We start from the raw sequence: 12,825 nt of genomic DNA, 5'->3' as shown, positions 1-12,825 counted from the left end.
ATAGAGGGATTCCAAACAACTACCATAAGTCTTGCATTGTGAGCTTGTGATATTTGTGGCAAGAACATAGAAACCATAAGTAAAGCAACTCATTTAGAGGGGTTATATCAGTTTATATTCAGCCTTTGTTGAATCCTTGAATCGGATTGTTTGACAGATGTTGCAGGGTATTGTTTCCAGGTATATAAAATATGTCACATAAATTATTATTATATTATATAATATAATTTTCTTTTGGGGAGACATTGTGTGGAGGTCACATGCATATGCAAGTGTCTGATTTGCAATCTAGTTGTTTATTTTCACATTATTCGGTTCAAGAAAAATATGCTGCTTCATTAAATATTATATATATATATATATAATTTAAATAATTTAGTTTAATATATATAACTTAAATGGTAAGCTTCACCATTTAACTGTGTGGCAAATGTATTTATGGGATATAATTACATATAGGCTATAGTACAATATATTTTTTTAATATTTTTGCTTTTAATATGACTATTTACATATTACATGTGTAATATTTATATATAAATCATATTTACAAATAAATTCTATTTTCTATGTGATTTTGCAAGAAAGAAGTACTCTCTATTACTGATAAAAGCCTAAAAATATTTTAACTGTTATACTGTGTTTAAAAATATAAACAAATGTGCCATTGATTATTTAGAAGCATCGTCAACATGGGATTAGGAGAAATTACAAAGCCACGAATGATAGAGCAGACTATTAGGGTGTTGGGCTTGTGTACATTACAGCCTAGTTAGGACCTGCATCCCTCATGAAGTGTTTTTTTGCTGCAATTTCTCCTGAAACAACTAGGAATTCACACACACGTCACATCACACACAATCTTGCCAGACTAACTTTAGATCCTTAATACTGTGATTATGAGTCATAGGCCTTAATTCTTCCGATGGGTGTGACGATCATTAACTCGCAGTGTTGAGGTTTAATGTCTGTTAGCACCGTTGTCTTCCTGAAGCGTTTGCACACGCCTCCTGTCAGCCATCTCGATTTCACCTCCCGAGCATCTTTAGTGACCTCATGCCAGATCATAATTCAGAAGCCCATCAGCTGTTGTGATGACCAAAGCCAGATCACAATTTAGCTGCGCAACAGGTGCGACACTGGCTCTATTCCACAACACAAACAGGTGCTGTAGGCGCTTGGTTAATAAATCGAATCGTACTGACAGGTTCTGACCTCAACAACAGCAGCCATGTTAAAAAACACATCCTCAGGCTTTTATGGTTGTCAAATGAATGTTAAAATGTTTTTTTTTTTTTTTTATACAAACTATGGTACCTAACTGTGTCTGTGTATGTACTGAAGGTTTAGTTCAACCAAAAATGTAAATTATGTCTGCAATTACTTTTGTTCATCTTTGAAACACAAATTAAGATAAAAAAAGAAAAGAAATTAGAGTAATTTTGGTCACTCCATTAAAAGTCTATTCATCCTAAACTCTGATGCTTCAAAATGTTCATAAAGAGATCTTATACCATGGTCTGGGTGAATACTCGATTCTGATTGGCTGCAGGGTGTCCGTTAAAAAGTGATAGAGGACACCTAAATAAACTGTCAGGCGTAACCAAGGAAACCAAGTTATTGTTTGTAACTTGTAACTTTAGATTTCAATTGTAAAACTAATTAAATTATAAACTAATGTTTTAAAAATGTGTTATTTGGCAAGTGACCATGGTATAAGCGGGTTAATGCCCTTCGAGGTGTCCATTGTCAGGTTTTAATGGACGACGGCGAGGTGTGAACCGGCCGACGCGCAGCGAAAGAAAAGCCTAAATTAAATCTGTTCGTCATAATAAGCGATCGTCTCTCTTCAGAAGACTAAACCGCTTGATTCATAATGATTTATTTTGTGATCTCTTCATGAACATTTTAAAGTGTCAGAGTTTTGGGTGAATATACTTTTATTAGAGTGACAGATTACATTAGAAATATCTTCATTTGTGTTTCGAAAACATAAGTGTTTGTAACAACATGAAGCAGAGTAATTGATGAGAATTTTTGGGTGAACTAACTCTTTAATGGATATTAATAAACAATATTTAATCAATATTTTGTATCAATCATACATTGTTAATATTGCAGACTGGATGTTTTTCTTTTCTATACATGTATTAGCTCTTACTGTAGTTCCACTAACATCAATATTCATGTTCACTTTACACCAACACATGGTTAAAGACGACACCAGGGAGCAAATGTGACAAAGTCAGATGCGAGAACCAAAACCACAGCTAGAGATGGCTCGATTTAGTCTCGTATCATGTTATTAATCTAACACAGAGGCCTGTTCCCACCACATGGTGTTTAATTGCAGATTTGTTACATGAACGACTTGGATATGTATGCTCATATACTGTATGTTTGAAGCTTGTATGTTTGAAACCTGCAGGGTTATAATGCCAAAATACGATTCTGATGCTTTGTTTCCGATAAAACCGCTCACACACGGGAAACATTTTTTTTATTGCACTTCTGTTGGTGTTTCTTCTAATGAAGGAGATTGATGATTGACTTTTGCACGACATTTGTAGTTCGGATAATGACGATACTTTAATGCTGGTGACGAACTTTGGTTAATCCAAATATGAGCCAATGAGCAAGAACCTTGTGCTGTCTCCTTATTTTACCTCATGTATTGTGGCTTTACTGCTAAATCACTTGATTAACCAAATCTTTGTTGTTACTTTATCTTTGAGGTTTCAGTCCAACCCCAGATAACCTGAGAAAATGTTTGCTTGAAGTGTAAATATCCATAACTCTAGTCTAGCGTCTATATTGCATTATTCATGGTAGATGTGTGAGGATAAATAAGTGTCTAAGTTAAATCGCAATCTAGATTCAAACACTCTTCAAGGCAGTTTCATGGAATTGAGTCTTTCTTCCTGTGGTAAGCCGTGGAAACATCTCGCGCACTTGCTTCTGTTTTTAATTGTATGTAGAAACAGGAAGAGGAAGTATGTTGTAGTCTGTACTCTCTCCTCTATGACTGATAAGCTCTCTGTCGGCTGTCAGGAAGAGCTTGTTCGAGGGGAGGATGAAGGAGACAGATCGAGCTGCTCGCCGGGTATTTGATCAACTTGTGTGTCTTCTGTCATGATGTGTTTCCTTACGTTTATAGCCTGCTGTCTCCTGAACATGCAGATAATGAGGCGTTGAATCATTTTGTAAAGAGTTTGTAAACTTTTTTTTTCAGTTCAGTGTTTCTGTTTTGAGAGATTCAAATGTGTTTATTACACAACCCCTGCCTGTTAGCGTCTTTTTATCACTCTTTTGTGTTTTTTTACTGGGTTTGCAGTCTATGAAATGTTTCATTTTTGTGTGTATATAAGTATAGTTATGTATTTGTGCACTTTTGACGTACAGTTGATGCTGCTTATCTGAATCTAAATGTACAGTTTATCAGTCTTTTCATTGTGTAACAGTGCAACATTATATCCCAATAATTGATGAAATGAGTTAAATGAATTAAACAACAGGTTAAAAAGAGGGTTAAAAATACTCAGTTGAATCAGTCGTTTTGATCCTTTGATAATTGACTAGATGTCTTCATCTTTGACTTTATTTTTTTCTTCTAGTGCTCCAACTCAAACTTCAGCAGAGACGGACTCGAGAAGAACTGGTTTGCCAGGGGATCATGCCACGTAAGAAACCCTCTTACTCTCCTACTAGTTAATAATCTGTTGTTATTTTGCACGGCTGTTAGTGGACCTTTCTGTAGTACTTCTCAAATGTTCTGTTCCTTGAAGGTGTTTTTCCTTCTTTTGCTTCAAGTTTCGTCACACCTGGCACACGATTTTCATCCTTAAATGAATCTGGGTAAAATGTAGTTGCCTTGTGGTTAAACCTAGCACATTAGCTAGTCTCTCTCATCCTGTCTAAGATGCTGATTTGGTTTGGTAAACATAAGATTGAGTCGAACTCACTTCCTTTGTGCTGTGGTTTCACAGAGCATGAAAGGTCGGCCCATTCATTTCAAAACTACAACTTTTCTGCTTAACTGTCGGGTCATCGCTATTCTGATGGTACCTACGCACTCGATTTTGTCAAAAAGGTTTCCATCTTGTGTTGGCTGGAGATGTATGATTTGATTTAAGTCAGTTAAAATTAAAAGATAGTTTAACTTGAATGCTTAATGATGAGTAAAACGAGTACCTAGAGGTCTCACCCACACATAGATCCCAGTGTATGTTTGAACAAGCTTTTTTTTTAGGTAAACACTTCGAAAGTAACTCTGAATAACTCAACAAATCTCTCACTCTTTTCCTTTTGTACATGTTCTCCTTCACCAAGTCTCTTATCTTATAGAAGAATTATTTGTAATTACTCTATGTACATCTCATAGCTAAGATCTCATAGTCATTGCTAAGATGTTGTGCAAGCAGAATTTGCGACATTTGGAATTCGTGTCTGCTGATGTTATTTGGGACTTTTGTCATTTGTTGTCGTTTTGGATCAGTGCACATAAGCAGCCAGGTTCATGATGGTTCTGGTATGCTTACAAGTTGTTGTTTTTTTAAGTAGTTGCCAAGTTTAGCCAGGTGAGAAGTTTGAGTCACGCCATTCTATGTCGGTGGTGAGTCTGAGATAGTCATGTTAAGCGTCTTGTTCGCACATAACTGAGACTTTAACTCTAAACTTGCCTCACACAGGATGCACAGTTTAAAAAATGCAACTCTTTTAGACACGCAAGCCGGGGACACACTTAAACGCCTGTAAGACGGATTATGAGTGAAATTTGATACATACGACTGATCATGCCCAAAACGCACAGAGTCAGAGACGGTTGCGTTCAGTCTCTGTGTTCACAGTCGGTGTTTAAAACCCGCTGCAGTCGTTGCAAAACAGTCTGTAAGTGTGTTCAGTTGAGTCTTAGAATGTTTCAGCTTGTCGTTAAGTGTTTCGTCGGCTTTAAAAGATCTGAATATTTAAAGTGATTAATTTATCAGCCTTCAAGAATATTATAAACACTTTTGCATGGACTATTTATGGGTTGTTCTAATGTACTCCTATAATAGTTGTGCACAGGGCTTGACATTAACACCCGCCAACCTGCCAAATGCGGGTGGATTTCAGCAGTGGCGTGTAACGTAGTTACTCCTATTTACCACTTTGGCTGGTTGAATTTGATATAATACACATTTTCAACTGTAGTCTATTAATAAGCCATCTAAAATAATATACAGGTAAAGCTCGAAAAATTAGAATATCGTGCAAAAGTTCATGTATTTCAGTAATTCAACTTAAAAGGTTTCACTTTTAAAGGAACACTCCACTTTTTTTTGGAAATAAGGCTCATTTTCCAAAACCCCTAGAGTTAAACAGTTGAGTTTTACCGGTTTCGAATCCATTCAGCCAATCTCCGGGTCTGGCGGTAGCACTTTTAGCATAGCTTAGAATAGATCATTGAATCTGATTAGACCGTTAGCATCTCTCTCAAAAAAATGACCAAAGAGTTTTGATATTTTTCTTATTTAAAACTTGACTCTGTAGTTACATCGTGTACTAAGACCGACAGACCTTTTCTAGGCCAATGTGACTAGGAACTATACTCTCATTCCTGCATAATAATCAAGGAAATGTGCTGCCGTACCAGCAGGAGCAATGATGTTACAAACTTAGTGCCGGTCACGTTGGAAGTTACCTAGCTGGGGACTATTTTCAGGCACTGCGTAATATGTGCAATCTAGTGTTGTCAAAAATATAGATTTTCTGATACATATCGATACTGAAATATCTGAATCTATTCCGCAGGAGGCACAATTCCAGCTGCGTTTTCTCTAATCTCTCCGACTGACAGCGAGTGACACACAAACCCTGCGTTTAAACACCCGTTACTAACTCGTTTCATTTGCTCCGGATGAATATTGTTGGTTACAGGGCTTGATTTTTCCCGTGGGATTTCGCGTATTCAGCATAATACCCCATGGTATCTATCGATGTCAAAATTGTGGCCAATGAAAATGCTTAGTGGCTAGTAACTTTGGAAAACCACTAGCCACAGTGGCTGGTGAGTCAAAAAGTTAATGTCAGGGCAAGCCCTTGTTGTACAGCACTTAAAGACGTTCATATTGTCGGGTGCGATTAACTTGTCACTAGCTATGTTTCCAGATTTAATTTATGCTAATAACTGGAATATAGCATGAAAAATAAATAAAGCAGTGTTTCCACACTGTACAATGTTTTTAAGAAAACAAAATAGATTTTTTTATTCTGTTTATTTATTATTATTATTATTTTATAAAAAAAAAATTAACCAGTGCATTTACAAAACCAATTACGGAATCTGTCCCATTTTGTTTCCAAGTTTCCAACTAATCATGTACATGAGAAACCTAACCAGTTGCATTCGTCTGCCATCCTCCGATCTCTGGCTCTACTCCTTTATGAAAGATTAGACAAACTTCTAAGAATATCTAGTGGAGAATCACTAGTAATATAATCCAAATGATCGGACTGATGTGATGCTTGAAGCTATAGAGCATAAACCATTCCCTTGCTCTGACCCTGTATCTGAATCTGAATATGAGTTTGCATTTTGAATATTTATTTAAAGGTCTTAAATGTCCTTCTTTCAAATGTGTAAATACCCTGTAACCATGTCATGTTTTCTCCAGAGATCTGGTCTAGCTAATCAGAGCATCTAATTTCGCATATGTATTTTGCATGTGTGTCTTTTTCCAATTTTAATTTACAGTAAGAAATATGATAGTTTAGTATTTTAGTTTACTGTTTGAATTGGTAAAAAACACTTATCTGCTTCCAATATGTGCCTGTTTAACCTACAATACTGTAATTATAATATGACTAAAGATATATCACACATTCCTTGCATGCTCACAACATCTACTAAAAAATGTGATGTCAATTTATGTTTGTTTTGTATGAAACATTGGTTGTGTGACTGGCCCTTTAAGAAGGCGTGTCGAAAGTGGAACCACCAAATGCTTGCTTTAGATCTCTTCTTAGAATCATCTTAAAAAGAAAATGAAATGAAAACCAGAAAAGCAGAAACAGAGAGTTCAAATGAGGTGGTGCTTCCCTTTAGTAGGTTTATGTAATGCTTCATACTGGTCCCATAATATCTTCCAGCATCTGTGATCCAATTTGAACCCAGTGTCTGCTGATATCAGCATCTCGCTTGGCACACTGACTGGACTGTCAACACTGTTCAACCAACAACAATGATGCCATAGAAAACCCCATCTAAGAAGCAATTTCTTAGTGTTTTCATTAATTATCTTTCCTTTTTTTATTTATATTTTTTATACATTTATTTTTAATACAATGCATACAATTAATCCGGAAAAAAAGGAGGTTTGGGAAACCTGTTTGAAAACAGTTATAGCAAATCTATCCCAGGATTCTACTCGTCTCACGTTAGCTACTCTACATGGCCGCTCGCGCTAACATTAATGTTAAGCTAGAATAATGTGCGCATATCTAAGCGTTTGTGCGGAGGAAGCTAAATTAGCACAGCACTTGCAGCATGACATGTTTAACTTAACGTGTATTTCTTTCTAAAGATGCTGTACTGCGGAGATGAGTCAGCGTTGTTATCTTTGTCGGCGAAATTGACTCGGAAAACACTTGTTTATTATTTAAATATATTTAAGTAATTCATTAATATCATAAACGAGCAACTAGTCGACTAATGGCTTAAATGAACGACTACAAGTTGACTAAAAAAATCTTCAGTCCGGGGCAGCGCTATACTCACAGCATAGTGCGCCTTTCGGGACAACTCTAGTGTTGCAAAAAATAAACACTGCAGCTTTAAGGTTCAAAAATTAACATTCAATCTAAATGTATTAATTGCAGTAGATCTGCAGATATTTGTATTGCAGACATGAAGATGTTTTGTGCGCTCTTACTCGTAATGTGTGCATGACTAGCCATGCTCTACATTGGGTGGGTCACACACACACACACACACACACACACACACACACACACACACACACACACACACACACACACACACACACACACACACACACACACACACACACACTCGGTTAAGTCAGTGAGCAGGTGATAAGCAGTGTATTTAAATACATGCCATGTTTCCCATTATATCTGTTAGTAAAAGGTCAGACGCCTGCTATACTCATCAAAGCCATTTGCTTTTCCAAATCCTTTTGATTATACGAAGCAAACTATATACTCTGTAGAGAGAATATAGCAAGTTGTTTGGATAGAAATGGTCTTTCCAAAATAGAAATAAACAGCAATGACAGCAGATGGCAGCTTAAGGGGATCTTTACAGCTCTCACCCAATAACTGTCTGGATCTAAATATGGATCCCAAGGGGAAGGAAAAGACACCAGCAAATCTGCAAACGTGTATCTGCTTTTTAAGAGTATTCCTAGGCCCTACTTTCACTGTGTTCTCCCTTTCACTTCCTGTGTGTGCCTGCACTTCCTGTCAACTTAAATGGCCTATTTCACTCTTATCTGCCTTGTCTGATCACCGCTGACTGAGTCGACATGCTTCCCCCACTAAAACACATTATTACAACCTTAGAAATAAGTACAATTTGACTATAAGTTCAAAAAACTATTTTATTTTCAGTTTTTCCTTTCAGTTTTCTCTCTAACTTTAAGTTTTTTAGTTTTTTTATATGCCTTTTAGTTTTTTATAGGCCTAGTTTAAGTTTAGTTAGTTTTAGGGTAACCCTTTATTTCAATAGCCCACTCCACTTTAGACATTTTGCTGACTATAAATAACTTTGTAAGCACATGCCAACTTATTCTTCTAACCCTGAACCTTAAACTTACAGTCTACTAATACTCTGAGAGTTAGTTGGCATGTGGTTGCAAAGTAACTTACAGTTAGTAGAATGTCTGAAGTGGACACAAAAATCGAAATAAAGTGTGTTTATGTATTTTTGTAATGCTAAATGTACTAATGATATCATTACAATTGTCAGGGCTATCTATAGAAGTCATATGTTATGAAATATGACACTATATTCTTAATGACTATTCTTCATCAAAAACTAGAATCAATTTGTGCCCAATTTTAAATATGTCTTTAAATTGTATTATATGAATACATTTTGGTTTTCAGAATAAGTTAAAACATTTTGGATGTATTTTAAGCTTGAGTTAATGATGCTAACTAATAGCACTGTTTGTTGGTGATTGATTTAGTCACAGGAGACGTGTTACTGTTGATAATCATTTAAATCTGTGTTATTAGCACAGTGAATCGCATATCCAGGATGCAGTTCAGAAAGGAAACCTAACGATTTGAGCTTGAGTCTTGACGTGAATGTGGTTACAGGGACTTTCTGCTTAAATTCTGATTACATAACCTAAAACTACATGAAATGTCTTTGAGCACTGCATAAAGCCTCTACAGACATCTATGAATGCAGTTATAAGAGGTTTTACAACACAAAATAATTGTGTCTGTGCCCTAATTTTCACCTTTTCTGCCATAGTAATTTCTCACCGGAAGATAAACGACAAACATCGCCATGTGTTTGACTGTGGAGGACGATTGTGAATGTCAGCTTTAGTAATTGGTCTGTCCAAAATTTTGATGTCAGATAAAGCAACCGTATTTGACACAAATTATACAATGAATCCCTAATAGGTGAAACATTGTTTAATAGTGTTTTAGAGCTGAAAATGATGATGAGAGTTCACACAGATGAAGTGGTTTTTCACACTAACCTCATAATTCCTCTCTCACACACTGTTCTCTCTTCAGGCGGATAACTGCATTCTGTCTTTTTGCTGGTCAGGGTTAAAGAGCATTGTTTGTTTGTTTGTGTGTGTGTGTGTGTGTGTGTGTGTGTGTGTGTGTGTGTGTGTGTGTGTGTGTGTGTGTGTGTGTGTGTGTGTGTGTGTGTGTGTGTGTGTGTGTGTGTGTGTGTGTATAGCTGCATGTTGCTGTGCGCAGTGCATGAACCACTTTGACACCATAGACCATAATCTCTCAATAAACGACTACAGCACTCATCTTTTTCTTGCTTCTTTCCAGCACACTCTTTTTTTTTCTCTTCCCACATGCTATCACTGAATTTATCTCTTATATTATATATTTGTTATTATTCTGTGTCTGTGGCTTTGTGATTCTCATTCATTGTAGGCAGGGTGCAATGTATAAATGACATCAAAACGAAGGATTGAAGTAGTCTTAAAGTATGTGAATTTAATTGAATCAAATTAAACTTGATTTTACATATTTTTAAATGATTTTACATTATTTTTTAAATGTAATTTCTGTATAACATTATGAAAAGGGAAGGAAAGGAACAAAAAAACTTGCAGTACGCAATAGAAAATAGGAACAAAAATCATTCTCAGTTGTTTCAAACTGAAAACGTTATTTTTAAATCAATTTCGCAATTGTGTATACAGGGTTCCCACGGGTCCTTGAAATCCTTGAAAGTGTGTGAATCTGAGGGGGAAAAAATCCAAGGCCCTGGAAAGTTGAAAATAAACATACATGGATATGGTCCTTGAAAGTGCTTGAATTTATTTTTGTGCAAAAAAAAATTCTATATTTTTTTCCGTCCGGTCCGCTTATGTGTTATATACGGGCTTTTCCAAAATCACGGAAGTGACCTCGACGCCCGGGTTAGCAGTAGCATAAGCCATCAGGCCTGTGTTATTTAAATAAACTTCTGATGTACTTACAAACTTTCCAATGCCTCGTTTTATGAGCACAGAACCTATTTGTACTACTGTATAAGTTTGGTACCATTCTGGGCATTATTAGTGTGGTAATTTACAAGATGCAACCTTCGGATCAATTAGCGCCTGCACCAAGCCATTATATTAGCCTGTTCCTAATATGTGATATGTCGCCTCAAAGACTGTAAGGTGCCCAGCAGGTCCTGCGGCTGCAAAACCAGCCCAAATCATCACCCCTCCACCAGCGTGATGGACAGTTATTTTGAGGTGTTTGTGCTGATATGCTGTGTTTAATTTTCACCTAACGTGGTGCTGTCCATTAAATGGCCAAACATCTCCACTTTGGTCTCGTCTGTCCAGAGGACATTGTTCCAGAAGTCTTTTGGTTTGTTCAGATGCAACTTTACAAACCTAAGCCGTGCTGTCATGTTCTTTTTGAAGAGAAAAAGCTTTCCCGGGGCAACCCTTCCAAACATGCCATACTTGTTCAGTCTTTTTCTAATTGTACTGTCATGAACTTTAACATTTAACATGTTAACTGAGGCCTGTAGAGTCTGAGATGTAGCTCTTGGGTTTTTTTGCGATTTCCCTGAGCATTGCACAGTCTGACCTTGGGGTGAATTTGCTGGGACGTCCACTCCTGGGAAGATTTGCAACCGTCTTGAATGTTTTCCTCTTAATAATAACAATAATCCTCCTCACTGTAGAGTAATGGACTTCAGATTGTTTCGAAATGGCTGTATAACTCTTCCCAGATTGATGGCAGCAACAATTGCTTATCTAAGATCATTGCTAATGTTTTTCCTCCTTGATACTGTGTTTTAACACACACCTGAATGCTCCAGACCAGCAAACTGCCAAAACTTCTGCTTTTATAGAGGTGATCACACTTGCTGATGATCAGTTAATCAAAGACATTTGATTAGCAGCGCCTGACAGCGACTTGCCCTCCTAATTCCTATGGAAGCAGTAAGGGGGTACTTAGTTAGTCACGCATGGCTTCTCCATTTTGGCCTAGGTTTTGTTAAATTAATAATGGCAAGTACTCAGACTGTGAATCTGCTGGGTTAAACTGTCTCTCAGATGTGCCTGTTGCAATATTATTTTTAGTTTTTGCATGTACAAATGCGTACGTGCGCCTGAAGTAAAGAGATGCAGTGTAATATGCTCTTCCTGTTTCAAGGTCTTCATATTATATTTGTATTTGTATAAAAATAACACGTTCACCTAATCCAAACTAAAAAGCTATGAAACGTATTTGCAACACACTGAAGCAAAACCGGTGCCTGCGATCTGTGGCGCAGATCACAAGTTTGCTATTTATGATTTTTCAAATTTACCGAAAAATGTTTTCCATTCTCACAGCTTTATTTTTAAACAGAGAAACTTTCTACATTTATATGTCAACTTGGGTTTAATAGTCTTTTCACTTTTTATCTTTTTGCCTTCCAGCACTGAAAAGTTCTGCGTCCTTTCATGAGCAGAGACGAAGTTTAGAACGAGCAAGGGTATGTCCTACAACAAAGATATATATATATATATACATTTAATCATCTCTTCTCAATGAAGCCTAAATAAACACACTCTCACTTTATTCCTCATATTTTCCTCCTGTATCTCAGACTGAGGACTACCTGAAGAGAAAGATCCGCAGTCGTCCAGAGAGGTCAGAGCTGGTCAGGATGCATATTCTTGAAGGTGAGTATTTTAATAACACCCCCTACAGTTCCAACACAGACACACACCTCACAAAGAAGAGCAGAGGTTAAGACATATACACTGGCTTTCAAAAAGTTGAAAACAATATGACAGGATTATATACAGAATGTTTAACTGTATGTATTTCCTGTATATAGAGACGTCAGCGGAGCCATCTCTTCAGGCCACGCAGCTTCTGCTGAAGCGAGCTCGTCTAGCTGACGACCTGAACGATAAAATCTCCCAGCGGCCCGGTCCGATGGAGCTCATTCACAAAAACATCCTTCCAGTTCACAGCAGCCTCAAACAAGTCATCATAGGTACTAGAGCCAGAAACAGAGTAATGATGACACGGCAGAGAAAAAGCTTTATTTAGTCATAGACCAATATACAAGCCAAAAATAGTTGACCATTTAACGTGAGTGATAGTTTACCCTTTATT

At 36.9% G+C, this 12,825-nt stretch overlaps 1 protein-coding gene across 7 annotated transcripts in view; it reads left to right on the top strand.

Moving 5' to 3' along the window:
- mrtfaa (myocardin related transcription factor Aa) overlaps window positions 1–12,825 on the top strand; it is a gene marked incomplete at its 5' end in the record, with an annotated part of 34,200 nt that overhangs the window by 9,100 nt on the left and 12,275 nt on the right. For 5 of the 7 annotated variants that reach the window (XM_079606191.1, XM_079606190.1, XM_079606192.1 and 2 more), the window contains 4 exons: window positions 3,615–3,680; window positions 12,138–12,193; window positions 12,308–12,383; window positions 12,542–12,703. In XM_079606191.1, the coding sequence (XP_079462317.1) occupies window positions 3,615–3,680; window positions 12,138–12,193; window positions 12,308–12,383; window positions 12,542–12,703 (360 nt within the window). Of the gene's footprint in view, window positions 1–3,010; window positions 3,104–3,614; window positions 3,681–12,137; window positions 12,194–12,307; window positions 12,384–12,541; window positions 12,704–12,825 lie in introns of those variants that run through there. The other 2 variants (XM_079606194.1, XM_079606196.1) reach the window with 2 other exon arrangements.

Source organism: Phoxinus phoxinus (genome assembly GCF_949152265.1).
Source record: "Phoxinus phoxinus genome assembly, chromosome: 1".
NCBI classification, from domain to species: Eukaryota; Metazoa; Chordata; class Actinopteri; order Cypriniformes; family Leuciscidae; genus Phoxinus; species Phoxinus phoxinus.
The sequence above is the reverse complement of the archived record's forward strand: the minus strand, read 5'-3'. Positions and strand labels throughout refer to the sequence as shown.